General features: G+C 43.1%; 3 protein-coding genes and 1 non-coding gene across 4 annotated transcripts, besides 2 other annotated features; 3 read left to right on the top strand and 1 right to left on the bottom strand.

The window, feature by feature from the left end:
* Positions 1-322: 322 nt before the first annotated feature.
* atp8 (ATP synthase F0 subunit 8) lies at positions 323-805 on the top strand. Its single transcript has one exon. The coding sequence runs from the start codon at positions 323-325 to the stop codon at positions 803-805; it is 483 nt and encodes a 160-aa protein (YP_009532878.1).
* Positions 806-8313: 7508 nt separating this feature from the next.
* orf110 (hypothetical protein) lies at positions 8314-8646 on the bottom strand. Its single transcript has one exon. The coding sequence runs from the start codon at positions 8644-8646 to the stop codon at positions 8314-8316; it is 333 nt and encodes a 110-aa protein (YP_009532877.1).
* A 4795-nt stretch (positions 8647-13441) lies between these two features.
* trnM(cat) lies at positions 13442-13515 on the top strand. Its single transcript has one exon. It is a non-coding gene; the product is annotated as a tRNA-Met (tRNA).
* Positions 13516-13651: 136 nt separating this feature from the next.
* Positions 13652-17486: a sequence feature (repeat 2B).
* atp6 (ATP synthase F0 subunit a) lies at positions 13716-14531 on the top strand. Its single transcript has one exon. It carries the CDS (start codon positions 13716-13718, stop codon positions 14529-14531), a length of 816 nt encoding a protein of 271 aa, YP_009532876.1.
* Positions 14613-17430: a sequence feature (repeat 6B).
* Positions 17487-18788: the final 1302 nt, after the last annotated feature.

The raw sequence follows: 18788 nt of genomic DNA, 5'->3' as shown, positions 1-18788 counted from the left end.
TGCTTCGAAAGAACCGGTGTCATCCAAACATGGTGAAGAGGTGGCAACTGGATCAATAATAGCTGAAACTTCTACTGTACAGGGTTCGGCTTGCCCAACTGTCCAAGCTTGAGATCTATTTTAGAATATGCTTAACACAACACATGCAATTCGAACGTTGTTTTCTCGGAAAGATTTGAAAGTAACTCCGTTGGGTTCAATGCCCGCTAGTCCCATGCATCCTTTCTGTTGGTCAACAACCAACCACAAGTCAATCGAATGAATTCTTCAAGACTCCGGACTCTCTTTCTGTCCGGAGGGAATCATTGTTTCTCAATCAATCATGCCTCAACTGGATAAATTCACTTATTTCACACAATTTTTCTGGTCATGCCTTTTCCTCTTTACTTTTTATATTCCCATATGCAATGATGGAGATGGAGTACTTGGGATCAGCAGAATTCTAAAACTACGCAACCAACTGGTTTCAAACCGGGGGAACAAAATCAGGAGCAACGACCCCAAGAGTTTGGAAGATATCTTTAGAAAAGGTTTTAGCACCGGTGTATCCTATTTGTACTCTAGTTTATTCGAAGTATCAAAATGGTGTAACGCCGTCGACTTATTGGGAAAAAGGAGGAAAATCACTTTTCTCTCTTGTTTCGGAGAAATAAGTGGCTCACGAGGAATGGAAAGAAACATCTTATATTTGATCTCGAAGTCCTCATATGGCGCTTCTTCTTCAAATCCTGGATGGGTGATCACTTGTAGGAATTACATAATGCTAATCCATGTTCCACACGGCCAAGGAAGAATAAAAAAATAAGAAAGGTATTGCTTTTTTTATAATAGTTGCTCGTTCGTTCATAAATTCACTCGACCACTTGTTAGTCTTGCTACACGACACGAGTCTAGGGTGAAACGGTCAAGTAAAGTCGACTTCACAAGTGATTCAACATACCATATATATGGATGGAAATAAAAAAGGAGAGAAGGGTCTCGCCCAGGTGGCTCCCGCAAGGTAACGACTTCAAACTCAAACAAAGAACGTTCTTCTCCAAGGCATGAGTCAAAGAAAATGCTGTATTGTATGTATTGCAAGACCCGTCGATAAGCTAAGGCTACGACATGAAGGAAGGCCAGAAGAACTTTGACTGACTGGAATTCATTCCACGTACACGTACAGGAACTGGGTTAACAAAAGGGGCTCGAACTACAGGGATCTGATACCTGGCTTCTCTTGGTATGATAAGTTGGTTGTTTCCTAAATTCTGGTTTCTTCTCAGTTTCAGGAACAATGAAATGAACATAATACGTTTTCTCTCAGTTTTTTTTGTTAATTCTGACACACGCTTATGGAGGAATGGTAGGTGAATCACCATACATAGATAAGTAGACGAAGCCGGCTTCCCCTAATTGATAGATGTAATAGTTCCACGAATTAGTAACGGAAGAGAACACCCAGCTAAACCTTAGTTTGCTACGTCTTATATCCAAGTTCCGGATCCAGATCCACCAACCGAAAGAAGGCGGTAGACACAAAACGACTCAAAGAATTACATAGAAAAGAACCAGGCCACTGGAGTAGAAATTGGAAAGAAAAGGGCAGTGGGAAAGGATCCAAGAGGAAGTAGGTTTGCGGTGAGCCCCGCCCAGCGGAGACGACCAAGGTCTGGTAGCGCCGGTTCTTTGACATGCCCAGGTGATCCCTTCTGACTAAGTGACGAAAGCTTGAACTCGAGTGAAATCTTGTCTGAGTTCAGAAAGAAGTGGAACGAGAAAGCGTACTTTTCATTCCGGAATACTAGTTCCTTGGGCTTGGGGATCTAGTCCCAGTCCCACTTCCAGCCTGTCCTCTTCTCTTTCCAGGAGATTGAGTTGGAGTTTCATTCGCCAGTTAGAGTCCTTCTGAAAAGAAGGCAGTTGGAAAGCTGGGGATCCATACAGTTGAATAGATAGACACGAAAGCGACAGGATCAATCTTTCATAAAAAGGTCTTTGGATAGGGTAAGTTAGATCTTTTCGTGCTTATGAGTAAGGGACGGTCTCTTTTCCACCTGTGAATGTGGTGAAGGTCCTAGGTCTTTTCTTTTCAACAAGCCTTGAAAGCAGTCTTCTCTTTCACTCTGATGTAGCAGATAAGCTTAAGAGTCTTGTGAACAAGGAAACTGACAATATAAACTTCCTTACTTACGATATAATAAACTCATACACCAGCTCCAGGCTTTAAAGAAGAAAGACCTGCCTATAGGAGGGGCTGGTTCACGGTAATGAATGGTGGTATCGGTCGGGGCAAGCACAGCACTCGTTCCCGCAGCTAAATAAGGAAGATGCACAGAAGGAGCTGCTATTGCTATTGAATCCCCTGCGAATCTTAGTGCTACAGAACCAGTAGCAAGACGCAAGGTTTAGAATCCACTAAGGGAAGGGAAAGCTGGCAAGGATGGGAATGAGGATGGCATAAAATCATCTATCGTTTCCGCGTGAATAAGCCTTGCTATAGAATCAGATGTGAGGGAGGAAGCATCCAATTGCAATTCCAAAGGCATATCCCTTTTATAAGGAACTTTTTGCCCCAATCCCTTCGCTATTGAGCAGATAGAGTCAGACTTTCTTCGTAAGGAATCGGACTAAGAGGATTTCAATTCCATTTCCATTGAGCAGATCCAGTAAGACAGTAGACTTTCGTGCTCTTTCTATCTATTTACAATGACTGAGAGTCGCTCAAGCGAGCAGGCACGTATAGGGCAGCGCCTTCTACCTTTTCCGAAAATAGGAAAAGACCAGTCCTTCTACATCTCAAGGGCATGCCCTATAGACCTAGTCTATCGGCTATAGCTGCAGCTATGACTGACCAATAAATTGAAAGCTCTAACTAAAAAAGAAGTCCCAGGGCTTATTCCCTTTTCAAGGTCTTGTAGCCAGACTGATCCAGTCATCTATATCTCGTTTCGCCCCTTTGGCTCTCTTGCTTAGTATCCCAGTCCAAGATCTTATTGAAAGATAAAGCCACAGCTTCTTCAAATTCAATAGCAAAGGATATTCACCCGGCTACTCCATCTTCTCTCTTTCACTCCTTCAAGGCCTCTTTCAAGCTAAGAAGACTCCTTTCAACAAGGTTATCCTTATTCTTATCTGCAGATCGGAGTCGTTCACTTCTCTGTCGAAAGAGCGTATTCTTTTATTGCAGCTAATTACAAATCTCAATCAGTCTTGTCTGTACACCAATCCCAATGGCTAATTCGGCTCTTAAGCCTGGAACTCAATCAAAAAGAAATTCTCTTTTGTCTCTCCCCCGACCAATCTTTACATTAGTGGGCGGACACCGCCCCAATCCTAAAACAGGAACGAATCTTTCAATTGCAGTCGACCACAAGATAAAGAAAGCGATTGAAGCAAGCATTAGTAGTATCCCCCTTCCTTCGTTGTGGGTCCCCCTCCCTTAATTATTTATTTAGAATATCTCTTTGGCTATCAACTCAAAGAGTAAAGCGGTGGTAAGATATGGAGGTTTTTATCTAGAGCTTTGAACTGACCGGCCTATGATCATTTTGGGGAATTTATATAAATAGCTGGTGCGCTTGTTTGCGTCCAATCCGGATGTGAAGTCCTTACTTGCAGCCCTAGGTAAGGCGCGGGTTTAGTATTCCAAGTAAAGGTTACGAAGTAAATGGACTGATTTTGATGGACTGACTTTCTCGCCTTTCCCCAGTAACCTCTGTCTCACTTATTGACCTATAATCTGAGGTTAGACCAGTCAGCTTACTCGAACCTATAGTGGCAGCACCTTATTCCACTACGTATCCGTCTGTCTGTTTAAAGTTAAAGAAAGAAATTGCTTAGATAAAAGAGTCGATCTTTCTTCTCGTTTTTTCGAGTAGTTTGCTTGGATCGAATAAGCTACGCCCAATAGAGCTTAGCCCTGTGTAGGCCGAAATGGTCTCGCGAAGCCGGTCACCGTACGCCTACGATCCTATCTGACTATTGAGGACTTTGATCTTCTTTTGTTCAATTGTGCGTGCTTTGCTTAACACATGCAATTCTTCTTTTTCCCTTAGCTGTTTCGTTAAGGAGACTTGGAAACCATCGTTGACATTTAGGTGAGAATAGAGTGAGGGTGATAAGCTAAAGCCTATCATTCTATTATAAATTTCTTTCATTGGCCGGTAAAAAGGATAGAGTAAAAAAGGGGAGAAACCTCTCAACCAGTGGGTTGGTGCCAGACACATCCATCTTATTGTCACCTACATTCCCGTCTTGCTTACCTTCTGCATTGGCTGATGGAGATTGTAATCCCGGATGAATGGAACTTTCGCCGCTTTCCCAACCAGAATAGAATGCAGCTCGATCCGGCTGAAAACCTTGAATCTGATACTAATGCCTTTGTTGGTTGGGCCTTTGCCTTTGATGCCTCACCACTTTCAGATTAAAGTGCTAGTTTTCTTACAATGTCGATCGGGAAAGATAGAGCATCTTTTCCCCGGCCTGGGTAAGAGTAAGAAGTAAGGCCTGTGTCTATGTCTATCCATCTTATAATCCGAATCCAAGCTATACCTGCAAGCCTGTTTTTGTCTTGTTCTGTCGGTGAAAAGGGGACTTCCCCAAGGCGGATGCGATATCGGACCTTGTAATCAAAGTCTTCGACCCTGGTTGTTCTTATCCGATAGGGCGGGCAGCTCAAACTAGGGAAATGGCAGGCAACCACGTAGTTGAGGCATGGCTTTTTTCTTGCTCCGGGACCAGCTCCCTGAACCTAGCTTCGACATATAACTTTTCCAATTGCAAAAGGTAGCCGGGCCTAGCTTGCAATAGATCCCATTGCTTATCCTGTGCAGTTTCCGATAAGATAGAGTTACAGGTTCCGGAGCCGGTCTATGCGGGAATCAGACAGGAAACAATCAAGAAGCTGCCTGTCAGGTAACAGATTGGATACTTTGCCAGGCCAGTCTCCCATTCCAATAGCTGCTAGTAGACAGAATCCAGTCAAAGTAAGCTTGCTTTTAGCATGAATCTTTCGTATGTGAGTCAGTTTTCCATACCCAATTCTCTCACATGATCGAGACTATCCTACTCCCCCTGGTCAACTATTCGAGTATAAAGAACCAAAACAAGAAATCAGGGTGGTGGGTTAGGATAGACTTTCTAGATACCTTTTTGATCTAGCTCTGCTTGCTGACCTGTGCTACCTATTCTTGATCCAGGAATAACAGAAGAGAATTCAGCTTACTATCTCGCTTTGAGCGCTACCTAAGCAACTTTTAAGGCACTCAGAGAAGAGTGGAAAGATTCCTAGAAAGTAAACTCACTCCAATTTCGTATAGCAAGAAAGGAAGATGAATTCTATCTGACTATTGTCTCTCATTAAGCTATATAGGTTATGAAAAGCCAGCGCCCAAAGGTGCTTGATTAAAGCCGGTCAACGTCTGGTGGAGTAGGAAGCTATAGCTTACTGAAAAAGGCCTCGTTTGCTAAGAAAGTGGATAGTCTTCCTATCGTAGTTGGACAGCTTATCGAAGGGTTGCTTCAAAGAATGCTTTCAAGCTAGGAATTTAAGCACGGATAGCTTTATTTGACAATTAGCCGGAAGTCGGGTATGCCTATTCAACATAAACTAAGGCGCTGGGTAGATCGTAGATTGCCGGGTATGAATTAGATTCTAAGTCGGAGAATGCCCATGAAGAGGGTCTTATTACAGAATATGCTGTTTTGAAACTAGCCCTAGACAGATCATTGCTAAGAGGAGAGCAGGGAAAGCTTTTCTTGCTAATCAGGTGCTATCATCGTATTATAATGATTATCCCGTCTGCCTTTCTGCTTGAAAGTTTTCCTTTCACCCTATTATAGCAGCTGATCTGCGACACAAGCAAGTAAGCAGCAATCTCACCCCCCGAGCTTACTCCTTATAGCAGCGGATGTGCGACACAGGTCTTCATATATTAGATCAGAACTGACCTTCCTCTCAATCCGAATCGGCTAGCTCGTGCTATCAATATATCATCACTCCCATGCATAGAATAGCTACGAGCTGCTGTAAGCGCTCTTGCGCGATGTATCACGAGCACACTACCGAGTCCCACGAGTACACTAAGGAGAGAGGAACTACGAGCAGAAATCAGTAGTCACTCTTCGAGTTTTCTAAAGATATAGCGTCTAAAGATAGAAAGAGAGAGATAGTCAGTCTCTTAAGCGGCCGAGAATCTTATGTCAAAAGGACGGGACTATACTGAAGTGAAGATAGGACTTCGTTCAGTTTGCTGGACCATTCTATCGAACCTGTGGATTTCCAGGTCACCTCTTGTCTTGGGATGATCTCTTTTCATTCTTGATAGCTCTGCCATCTTCTACGATCCAATTCCATACCGAGATGGATTCTCTTCTATCCGGGAATTCTGGTTTGGCATTAGGGTAGCCATCTATTTGAAGACTACTCTCTTTTGAGATAGTCTATGATCGATCAAACGAGACATGTCATGAGCTTGAATTCCATCGAACCTTCCTTTACCTTCTTTCTTTTTTTTTCTAAGAATTAGTATTCTTGCATAGAGAGAGGGTAAGCTAACCAGGCTCAATCGATCATAGTCAGGTCAGTACCAGAGGACGAGCCGAGAAGAGAGAGAGTCTACGGGCGGGCAGTGGGAGATGATGCAGACGAGTTTACGAGTGTAACAGTAACATTGCGTTTAGTACGTTGGCGTTAACAGTAAATTTGGATCGAATTAGGACCGCCTGGGGGCGGAGTTCCGTGTTCAAGAAAGAGCGCTCTTAGTTAGTGCGGATCGGGTGCTCTGGGACTCAGAGCGTCTTTGACTCTTGGTTTTTGGGCTTTGCCCTCTCTCCAAATCAAAAATCAGTTTTAAACTGAATTCTAAGTTCTAAGTATAGTTATATAGTGAAAAAGGAGCAGAAGATCCAATCTAAACCAGAATGGGCTTTAGCTCTGAATCTCAATCTTCTGGCCGGGACGATCGACCTCAACCCGATTACTCTACCCTCTTAATAGAATGCTTCGCGTCGATACGACATGCTTGGACCCCCTAGGCTGGAAAGGATTTGCCAAACACACTCATATTCTTAAAAAGACTGAAAAAGAAGGGTGGTGCTTTGCCTGCCGGTGGCATCGCTACTAGAACTACTTTTTTCATGTTCATCTAGTTGGATGTCGCCGAAAACCTCTTTCATTTCAACAGAGATCGTCAACGAACTCACTTTCCGTATCTCAGCGCGATCGTACCGACTTTGCCCGTCTTTCTTTTCAAGATAAGAAAAAGACAATCATCTTGAAGATGAGACAACATTGAAAGCAAGCATAAAAGCACATTCTTAAAGCTATAGCTAGAAAACATCTACAGAGAAATGAGACGGACATAGGAATTGGCACTTTTCAATGAAGAATCCAGCTTTCTCTCGCGCTTCTTGGCTTCGTTGGTTACAAGTTGACCTGGACCTCCTACAGGAGAGAGGATGATCATACGTTTGTCGAGCCTCGAGAGCTCTCATTCATACCTTTATCCAAGATGAACGAAAGACTTGATCAGGCAGTTGCAAATGCTAGGTGGCGCGCCAAGTTCCAATCTTTTCAGTGCATTAATCTTGATATGATGATAAGAGAGGGCCATGTACCCTTCATGTGTTCATGATACAGGGCCGGGGTACATATTCCACAAAAAGAAGGTTCGACTACGAGGATTGATAGGTTGTTCATTTTGTAACCTTCACCTCTATCTACACAGTTTCATTTCTACGTCTTCGACGAGCAAGACTGACATAGGGTAAAGGTACGGTTACCCCATCAGATCAGTACCAGTGACACAAAGCTTACTTCTTATTATTAATATTAACTTGCTTCTACTTCTGGGACAGGCTGCTAAGCCAGTTAGCTATTCATTTCGGTGTCAAACAAAAGAAATAGGCATGGCATCCTCTAGCTCAGCCAATAAAGGAAGCAATTCAGTGGAAGAAAGGAACTACCCCACCATATGGTAAATAAGGATTTAGCTGCTTTGCCGACCCGCTATTCCTTCTTTTCTTTTAGGTTGCAGCGAATTTTTTAATGAACTTGTAGATGTAGAAGGTGGTTACTCATTCTTTTCCTATAATTGTCTTGTCACTCTCTATTTCCTTGTTATCCACCCTTGCCAATCCTAGTATTCCTACTGATCTACTTCTTTCCGTCCCTTGCTAAAATATACATGATCAGTAAAGAACTAGAGATGGTACCACTACTACTGACTTTCTTACTGTTGATGCCCCATTCAAAAGAAAGGGGTGAAGCTACGGATGCCATTGTTTCCACTATAGCGGATGTAGTTTGTGTACCTGTACTTATACAATAGCTCATGTAGCGAGGGAAGTTCCAGTAGCTGGAGAGGAACTCCCCGATATCCCAGTAGTTAACGCTTCTCCGCTCGGCAATCCGTTAAATGATAAATAGACTAGACTCTTGAAGCAGAGCACCCACAAGCTTTGAAAAGAGAGGAAGCAATGAGTTACGGAGTCACCAGAAGGGTAATTAGGATCTGCTGCTGAACCAGATATCCCACCCCTTACGACCAGTAATCGATATCCCTGCGAGCCAACAAAGAATGAAAGAAGGAAAGGAGGACGCGAGGAAAAGAAGCGGGAAATTGCGTAGATACAGAGGAAAGCAATCCCTCTTATCACGCTCATGCCCCCTTAGCTTCTTAGTCAAGGTCACTTCGCTCCCTCTTTTAAGACAGCACTGCGCTTTTAGCTTTAGCTTTTTGGGAATTACCCCGCGGGGAGAAGCAACAACTTGAATCAGCTGGTATGGCATAAGCTCTTGGTGAAATAGAAGCTCTTCTAACCGCTGCTGGTGATCTCTTTGCAATATCCGCCCTTATCAATCAAGGTCTCTTTGTCCAATCATTCCCTTTCTCGTCATTTCCTCAAGAGCTTCTTCGTGAACAGCAGATTCGAGGGCATCTATACCTGGTCTTCTACGCTCCTCTTCCTCATCTTCGGAGATGTCCCATCGGTCCTTTAGTTCAATTTGTCCAATTCTCCCGGGCATTGGCAAAAAAGGAAAGGTAAGACGGGTCCGGTAATGCAGTAAAATCAATTCAGTAATCGACGACACAAAACTAATGCACTCAAGCACAGCAGCGGCTGCTGGTGGAGCTGACAGGCTGAGTGAGAGCTCCTACGATAGATGATTATTCAATGCCATCTCAATTAACATCGACCCTCCTCTTCGATGAAAGACTAGGACAGTTAGAAAACGAGGAAGCCCGGGAATGGGGCGCAACTACGGTCAATCCAATCAATGAATCTAGCAACATGGAATGTTAGGGCCCGGAAGAAGCACTTTGAGGTCAGTTAAGACCAAGCCCTTTCCTTTAGGCTATAGGCGCTAGAGCTGGATGAAACTTATCCCAGGGTTGTACAAAAAGAAAAACATCCTTTTTTAACACGGTGTGTAAAAAGTCTCCCAGCTTTATCGTACGTACGCCAACCCTAGTTACCACCCGAAGCGAAGGCGGAGGTTGAAAACCACGCTAGCGTGATTGGGCTTCTTTGGCATTAGCGATATAGGCTTCGGCTTACCGAACCGGAGTTTAGTACGAGATCGCTTCACACCTTAAAAAGAGAGCTCAGGAACTTCCCCCTTCTTGCTTTTCAATCTTTCCTTTTCTCGACCTTTCACTTCATGGCAGGAAGATGCCCCACCACTGACTCGGTTTATCTCAAGGTCTGCTTACAAAAGTCTTCCTTTATTATAAATAAAGGAATAGCGCTAAGAGGCCATGGGGCCGGGAGGCATAGTAATCAATCGTGGTGACGAATAGCTTCCTTACGCGAATTCAAAGGGTGACTCTTTACTCGCTTTCCAGCCCTACCTGAATGTAGGAAAAACTACCTATAGGTCTTAGTGGACGAAAACCTGGGAGAAAGCAATGATTAGATATTAGACCAGTTGATGTTGAAGTAGGCGGGAAGGCTTCCCTATCGCCAATGGGTATATCTCGGTGATGACCTGAACTTAACGAAAATAGAAATTCAATACCAAACTGGTCTGAATGAAGTCCCTATTATATTCAAGTTGAGTTGGAACTTCTCTCGCTTAAGGTCGCATTACTAATTCTTTTTTTTACTCCAGACTTTCTTTTTATTCGTTACACGAATAAAAATTCTCTTTGGTTTGTTTGGGGAGCTCTTTGTCGCCGTAAAGGAGGAGTTTGCCAATTTTTATTATGTCTTTTATTCAGATTTATCGAGTTTCATTCTTTCGAACATACTCCCCTGAGAGGAAGAACATAAAGGTTTCTTTTTATGCTGGATCCACAGCAACTGAAAGCTCAGGGGTAAGGGTAACCAAGCGCGTAAAGCAGGTATTTTTCAATGTCGCATAAGCCTCCCCTCACTCATTCCAACCAAACTACTTGTTCTTGTTATAAATAACATCTTATTCTTGCATCGAAAAATGTTCACTAATCTGGCTAAGATTTAACTTGGTAAAAGTTTCCATGCTTTCACTACTTGACTTGACGATAGAAAGCACACTTTAAGCACACCGATTTCTTATTTAGAAGAATTCCTTGGTAAAGTCATTTGCACCATTGAAGAGCTAAAGCGCCTTCTACCTTCTATATTGGCAACCACTAAGACTGAGTCTTTCTCTTTGGATGATGCCAACAGAGGCAGAAGTAGAAGCATCTCCGCTTTATTGACCTGATTAAACATTTACCTTTCATTCATGCTAATACTTGTTCTAGTAGACACAAGGTAGCTTCCCCATAGAATCTTGGGCTAAGCTAACTCCTTCTCTCAGGCTACTTTCAATCTTGATCTGGACTCACTAGGCCCTTACTCCAATAGACCCTTGTAGCCTATTGGTTCAATTCCTTTCATCGCTCAAGCGATCATATTGATCTCGCAGGATCCCTATATCCATTCCATCTCAATCCCATCCTAAGGGGTGCTAACACTCCTTCTAGAGGTTGCGAGAAGTATGCTCCTTGGTCTATGACCTTATGTTGAGTCTATCTCCACGGTCTACAGTTCAGATATCCATGTTGTGGCATTGCCTTCCTTAATTTATTCTATAAGCTCTCCTATCGCATAGTGAGCCGTTATCCAATGAAGGATGCAGAATTGCGTTCATGCAAGGGGGATGGCATTCCAAGGGTTCTTTTTTACTTTCGACTGAGCGTACCAAGAGGTAAAACCTTTCAGTGGTTGCTTAATGAATTGCCTAACAAGCGCGCACTAAATAAGGATTTGTCCTTGACTAATGAGGATCCTTAAAGCGAATACGAATAAAAGTCCGTGCCAAACCCCAGACCTTATTAAAGGCTTCCAAGGGCTTATTCGACTGTCAATCTATCTTCATCGAGCGGGTAAATTTACCTTAATAGGTTGCTTTGCTATCCCCACGTATTCAGAATATAACTCTAATGATGCCAACAGCAAGTGAGCTAGAAAGATATAATGAGTCGCTTCAGCAGTCAGCGAGGGGCAAGGCTCGAAAGGTCTCTACCAGGTGAAGCTAGATGAAAATATGCTTGTTTATTTTATGGAAGCTTGCCCGTAGACGTACACTTCGTATGCTTCTGCGCTCTACTTTTGCTGGCTTACTCCTTTACTTTATGGCGTACTTCGGGGACTATCGCACATGACAGGAGCTGGTTTGCTAGCGGACTTCTTTCCAGACCAGAAAACTGACTTATAGATCCTTTTCTTTTGGTTTACGAGTGAAATCACCTGATCTAGCGAAAAAAACGTGGTTTTGAAACACCTTTGAATTTATCGTTTATTCTTTAAGGAAAACCAATGATATCGGCTTTTTCTGAGACAGTTTTTACTGTTACTGATCCGAGAGTGAATCAAAAAAGGAAGAAGTTACCTTTAAGTAGATAAGCCAGTCAGCGCCTATGACTAACTACTGGTTACTCTGTAATCTCTTTCCTTTCTTTCAAAGAATACACCAACACCAAGGAAGGCAATCCCGCAAAGGATTGTTTAGAGTGCAATAGCTAATTGGCAAGCTAGTTCCGCCCGAGGAAGCAGGAGCAGCAGTAGCTGCTGAATTACACTAGGGGAAATGAAAAGTCTAACTTCAAAGTCAAATGCGTTAACAGAAATGAGAATAAAGACTCTATTCATATTCATCCGAGACAGCTACTCGAGGCGGTCTATCTGATGAGCTTTCTTTTAGGAAGTGATTGTAGCTGGACTAGTGCCGAATCTCTTGTCTGTTGGAGGTGATTTTCTTGCGCCCTTCTCTCTTTGTTCCCGTCTTAGTTCTATGCCGCATGCTCCAGTAACCAGTAAAAGATCAGTCTGCCAATGTGGATCGGCAGTGTGGTCTTTATAGTAGGGAAGTTGGTCTATCCGGTCCGGTAAAAGACTTAAACCCAACAAAACAAGGGCCGACCTATCCATAGGCTAAGGCGCAGGAGTCTTCTTGCTTGAGCTTTTGCTGTAAAAAGGAAGTGAGAGTGACTAGGAGTAGGACTTTGTTTAGGCTTTCCTTGCTAGGTTAAAGGGCGTCTTAGCAATTGAAGAAGAATCGACTGCTGGAGAAAGGTTTTAAGGAAGTTAATCAATAGGAGAAGGTATCTTATGGCTTAGGGAAGGCCCCAGCTCTATGATTGATCTAGGATTACCCGAGACTTCAACATACATGTTTGGCAGCGGCAAGGAGTGTTTTTGACTTTCAAAAGAAGTGACGAGATTTCAACCCACCAACTGAACCCTTTGCGGTAGCCGGTGTCGGCTAGCAAGTTTTGGTAACACAGGTATGGCTCCGTCCGAGGATCAGTTATAGCGTAGGTAGTGACTAGATGAATTGACGGTCCGGCCCTCATTCCAGCGAGGAGCGACTCATTGGAGCTTCGTTCACGTCCTTGTCAGGGGTAGGCGTGTTTTTTCATCGATATTGGGTTGGTGGTAAGTCAGTCAGGAAAGCCGGGTGTGGCGATCCGATCAACGAAAATAGGATGATAAACCTTTGACGAGTATTCTCCTAAGTGCACACATAACAAAATTGTCAGCAGAAGAAACAAATATATCGGTATGAAATCTATTAGTATAGGAAAAAGTCTTCATTGGCTAGTTTTAATCCCCCAAAAAGGGGAGTTTAGTGTCCCACGGGCGTAATAAAAGTCTTTTTATAGGCGGCTTCCTCTTGAACTTGGTGGCTGAATCTCCTAAAGGAAGGGAAGTCCCTCAGGGAGAAGCTTTTGAGTTGGGGAGAAGTGTACCGCCCTCGATCAAACTCGAAATTAATTGCATAAGAGAAGAAAAGTTCACAGAAAGAACGAAGTGCTCGACCGGAAGGGAGAGGATGGGAAGTAGTATGTCCGGTTCACTAGGTTCTACCACTGCAGGGCTCAATCATGTTAGTTGGGCTATATGCTTAACACATGCAAGTCGAATGACGTTTTCTTGGAAACGGGAGTGAACGAAGGACCAACGAGGATTCAGGAGGAGTTGGGGAAGAAGCGGGGTAGAGTAATTGGTCAACTCATCAGGCTCATGACCTGAAGACTGCAGGTTCGAATCCTGTCCCCGCCTAATCATCTGAGGCCGTAGTCAGCCTCCATCTTTCAGATTCGTAAGTAACTCAGTGAGTGCTTTCCTTTTCCCATGTCTTTCTTGATTGGTAAACCCAACCAGCGATTTACAACAAACAAGTCTTTCTTCATTGTAACCCTATGGTCGAGATACTAGTAACCTCTTGTTGGGGGAAGCAGTTAAAAAATGAACCAAAGCAAATGAAATTCGAATGGCTATTCCTCACGATTGCTCCTTGTGCGGCGGACACCATTAACAGTCCGCTGGATCAATTTGAGATAATCCCATTGATTGATATGAAGATAGGTGACTTGTATTTCTCATTCACAAATCCCTCTTTGTTTATGCTGCTCACTCTCAGTTTGGTCTTACTGCTGTTTCATTTTGTTACTAAAAATGGAGGAGGAAAGTTAGTACCCAATGCTTGGCAATCCTTGGTAGAGCTTATTTATGATTTCGTGCCGAACCTGGTAAACGAACAAATAGCCGGAAATGTGAAACAAAGGTTTTTCCCTTGCATCTCGGTCACTTTTACTTTTTCGTTATTTTGTAATCCCCAGGGTATGATACCTTATAGCTTCACAGTTACAAGTCATTTTCTCATTACTTTGGGTCTCTCATTTTCTATTTTTATTGGCATTACTATAGTGGGATTTCAAAGAAATGGGCTTCATTTTTTAAGCTTCTCATTACCCGCAGGAGTCCCACTGCCGTTAGCACCTTTTTTAGTACTCCTTGAGCTAATCCCTCATTGTTTTCGCGCATTAAGCTCAGGAATACGTTTATTTGCTAATATGATGGCCGGTCATAGTTCAGTAAAGATTTTAAGTGGGTCCGCTTGGACTATGCTATGTATGAATGATCTTTTCTATTTCATAGGAGATCTTGGTCCTTTATTTATAGTTCTTGCATTAACCGGTCCGGAATTAGGTGTAGCTATATCACAAGCTCATGTTTCTACGATCTCAATCTGTATATACTTGAATGATGCTATAAATCTCCATCAAACTGGATAGTTATTTATAATTGAACAAAAGCGAGTCTGAATGGGTATACTTAGTCGTGGAGCATTCCGAGTATTTGCTTTAGGGATCGTTGTCCTGACAGCCCCTAACTTTGGCAAAGACTACTCGCTCGCTTTAAAAGCAACTCCATTGAGTCCTGTCAGATCGTTTATATATAACCTTTATTCATATATGACCTTAGAAAGGTTCTGAAAGAAAGAAGAGTTCCATTCGATTATCCGGGCTCATTGCCTAGTCCCTCTAAACTATCTAAAGCCTGGGGATTCTCCTTACCAGATGATCTCCAGCCTGCATTGTGCCCCTCTCGGATACCCTGCAGGGTCGACGTAACTCTTACCTAGGTAGACTGGCTATCCAACTGAATCGAGAGCCCAGCTCCCACTACTTCTTCGTAAGTGAGGTGAGGTACTTCTTTTGAATAGGCAGGGTTGTTCTAGGATGACTCAAGTGACGATGCTGACACCAAGGTTGCTTGCAAAGCATCGGATATGCGAAAGAGGGAGAATGTGCTACATCGGATATTGCTGTAGTTGATGAAAGAGCTGTAGTTTATGCTAAAGCATCGGTTACGAATGACCCAATCTATCTATGGTAACCACCCTTACTTTTAGTAGATGGAGATGCGCACCTAGGAAAGACGGATGAAAGAGAACCTGCCCTAAGAGATTGGCATAGGCCTGTGGGCCCGCTGCGGTAGAAGGCCTTTGCTGGCCTGTCGATCTATCCTGATTAACTTACTGACGCTATTTCTGACTAGAGAGAGGGCTTAGATCGGAGAGGAGCAGCTCTTTTCTTTTTAACATAAAGCAGTGATGAATGGGACGGAGCTGCTACAATCAATAGCTTCAGCTGCTTTATGTATTGGAGCAGAGGTGGCAGTTAGCAGCAGGAACAGGACCAGCAACTAGGGTTGTTCACAGAGCAGCCGTCTTTCCGTCTCAAGCGGAGAAGACATCAAAAGAATCTTTATCTATGGCTCTACCAGGGAATCCTAGTTAGTTATAGGGTTCTGAACCAGAGCAGAGATAGGAAAAAGCATATCCTATGTATACTGAACCTGAGCTTGCTTACCATAGGACTGCTATTGGATAGGTTTACCTTTTTTCTCCAACTCGCTTATTATAGTGGGAAGCTCGGCTGGTAAGGGATTCTATTAGGATAGGACTCCAACTGTAAGAACTGGCCTTAGTACTGCAGCAATTGGAAGGAGAACTGAAAAGACCTTCGACCATTTCATTTGGTAGCACGTTTAGCTCGTTATGAAACGTATTGTTAGAACTAGAAGTGTTCTTAGTCCAGGTAAGAGTCCAATGCTAGATTAATAATGTAAAATATGAGATATCCTAAGGTATTTAATTGCTTGTTTGATAGAATAAGGAGGAAAGAAGTCTGTTTCCTATTGATAGTGGCACTCCCACAGGCTGGCGGGGAACTCCCATATGGATGGCTGAGAATAATTCATATATAGGCTATAGGCTTGAAAAGAGTGCTAGCTTTCGTTAGGCCTTTCTTTTCCTAAAGATAGGATCCCACCTTCCCTAATTCTGAGCAAGAACATCTTATTCAATTCAACAAGTGCTACCCACTAATCTAATCTAATCTCAGTCGAATGCTCCTTAAGTTTAAGGGGTAAGTCCTCAACGAAAAGCCATAACTCTTAACCGTTCGGATCCCATATACGCATGGGCTACTTCACTCCTTTCTTTATTTCACGTTTTCTCGGGAAAATTAGTTGCAAATAGATTTCTGCCCATAAACGGACATTCAAATCGATCAACTCGCTAAAACCCCGTATTTTTTATTGCAAGTCAATTTTTGCCTATAGACGGACATTGAAATCGATACAGTTTCATTTTCCCGGGAATTTTGCGGAAAGATTGGCTGAATTCCTATCCCAAGAGCGGATTCTGATTCAGTAGTTTTCTTCAGGTTGGGTCGGCTTGAGCTTGAGACAGATGTGGTTCTTCTGGGTCAGTGCCAATGGGAACTACATATCAAAGAGACCGGGTTCCATTTAGTTCCAAAGACTGGTAGGGATAGGGATCAATTCAATCGACCTACTTCCCCTTACTATAAATATAAATAGTAAAACTACTCTGTCCCATAGTGAGAGTGGAGTTCCAAGCGACCATTTTCTGCCCAGCTTTCTTTCCTTTTGTGAAAGCATATGACATAGTTAAAGAAAAAGAAGAGAATGCAAGCGGAACTTCATCCGTAAGCGGTGTTGGAGGACTAGCAATTGAATCAGCTGTTGATGCAATAAAAGCTGTGATCCTAGGAGCTGCACATGATGGGGAATAGCCGGTGCATCGATATTCTGTAAGTGTTCCATAAACCGGAGGATTTCCGCTTTGAGATCTCAAAGGAGCTCATCTGAAGCCCCTCCCAGGCCAAGTTCCCCCACTGAAAAAGCTAGAGAAAGGTTGCTCAGCCCCGACTTCCCTAGGCCCTTCGTTCAACTCGCCTTTTGGCGACTACACTTCCTACCCAAAATAATAGATAGAAATATCGCAAATAGAGCCATTGCAACACCCATCAAAGGAGTAGTTCCCCACCCCGGAGCTACTTTACCATATTCTGAATTTAATGGTTTCAATAAATCCCCTACAACAGTTCGTCTTGGACCAGATCTAGAATTATCCTCAACGGTTTGCGTAGCCATAAATACTATTTTTTATTCATTTAGATCTGTTGACTTTGTATACCATTTCGCTGTAAATATAAGGATCTTATCCTATAGATCTATTGTGATCTTGAAACTTTAGAATTCTAATAATGGAAACAGCAACCCTAATTGCCATCTCTATCAGCTAGTTAGCTAGCCGCTCTTTCCCTAGTCTTAGCTAGTCTCATTTTCCTTCGGCTTCTTGTAAGGCTCACTTCACTTCTCTTGAAAGACAAGACAGGGAAGAGGTTACTATGTAGCTAACGGGAGAGGTATGAAGTTCTCGACCTTAGGGAGAGGTTAGAATACGCTCTCCCTCATAGCCCAAGGAAGGGCAGTAGCTTGATTACTTGACTGCCAGTTCCAATGTCACCTCGTTCTATCTATCTTCCTTCCGTTACCTTGTTCTTCTTGCCACTGGGGCTTCAACCTTTCCATCATTTCCTGCGATCGAGCTAGCTTAACATCCATCCTTATTAATTAAAGCATGATGCTGCTATTCTGCTCGGCACATTTCTTCGGGATTTTCCCTTGGTCAAGTAAAGGACCAGGTGAGCTGAAGGCGAGCGGGGGGACGTAAAGTGCTCTATAAGCACAATAAGGCGGGGAACTCATCACATATATAATCTAGTTGTTGTTCGTACCATCACGCTATGGTCGAATGGACTCGTAAGGACGAACTGAAATACCCCATCATAGCACTCTAAGGTCCCGCGGGGAACTATTGAAGCTTCCAGCTTTCCACCTATATGGATTGTTTGAGCGTAAATAGACACGATCTTCGTTCGGTACGCGTCCAGTCCAGTCTCTCTAAGCCCTGAAACCGTAACTATGGCTATGTTCTGAGATCCGTCTTTTCTGCTGTTCAAAGATCTCTCCGATTCCTTTTCTTTCGAAGTGGCATTGCCCAAAGTCGAATCAAAGGCTTGACAGGGTCTTCTTAGCCCAGGCTAACTAGAATAGTTAGTAGCTTATAGGATCCCAAAGCAATAACCACAGATGGAGGAGCATTCGTCTTTTTAACCAGTTTTCCAAAACCAAGATATCCTGCCTATCCCGAAAAACGGACTCCCTCAAAAAAAAACTTCGTAGCAAGAGTGGTTTTGACTAAGCATATGACGAAGGCTCGGCCGAAGCTAGAGCTAAGTGGCTGTTTCAGGGTAAGTATGGAAAGCATAGGTCGACTTATGAACATTGATTGGATTGGTTAATTTACTTAAAAATCCGAAAGGGCAGCCTATAGACATCATTTTGAGGGAAATTAACACTGAGATGATGAAAAATATAGACCGGTGTGTCATTGGTCTTTCGTTCGTAGTGGGATAAACTAACCTAAATAGTCAAGTGAAGGAGACCCACATGCCCACTTCTCCTTCCCCGCCCCATTTCTGGGACGGGCCTCGTTATTATTTGAGGATACCCCCGCTCAAATAAAAACTACAACCCCCGAAAGACTAAGAGCAAGAATCTTAAACCCACATATCCTTTTTTACATCATAGCATAGAAAGCAGTACCATTGATCCCATATTCAATTCAATTGGTGTGTATATCTACTACTAATTCTTTGAACCTTGCCCCTCAT

This window comes from Glycine soja, mitochondrion (genome assembly GCF_004193775.1).
Source record: "Glycine soja mitochondrion, complete genome".
NCBI lineage: Eukaryota > Viridiplantae > Streptophyta > Magnoliopsida > Fabales > Fabaceae > Glycine > Glycine soja.
The sequence above is the reverse complement of the archived record's forward strand: the minus strand, read 5'-3'. Positions and strand labels throughout refer to the sequence as shown.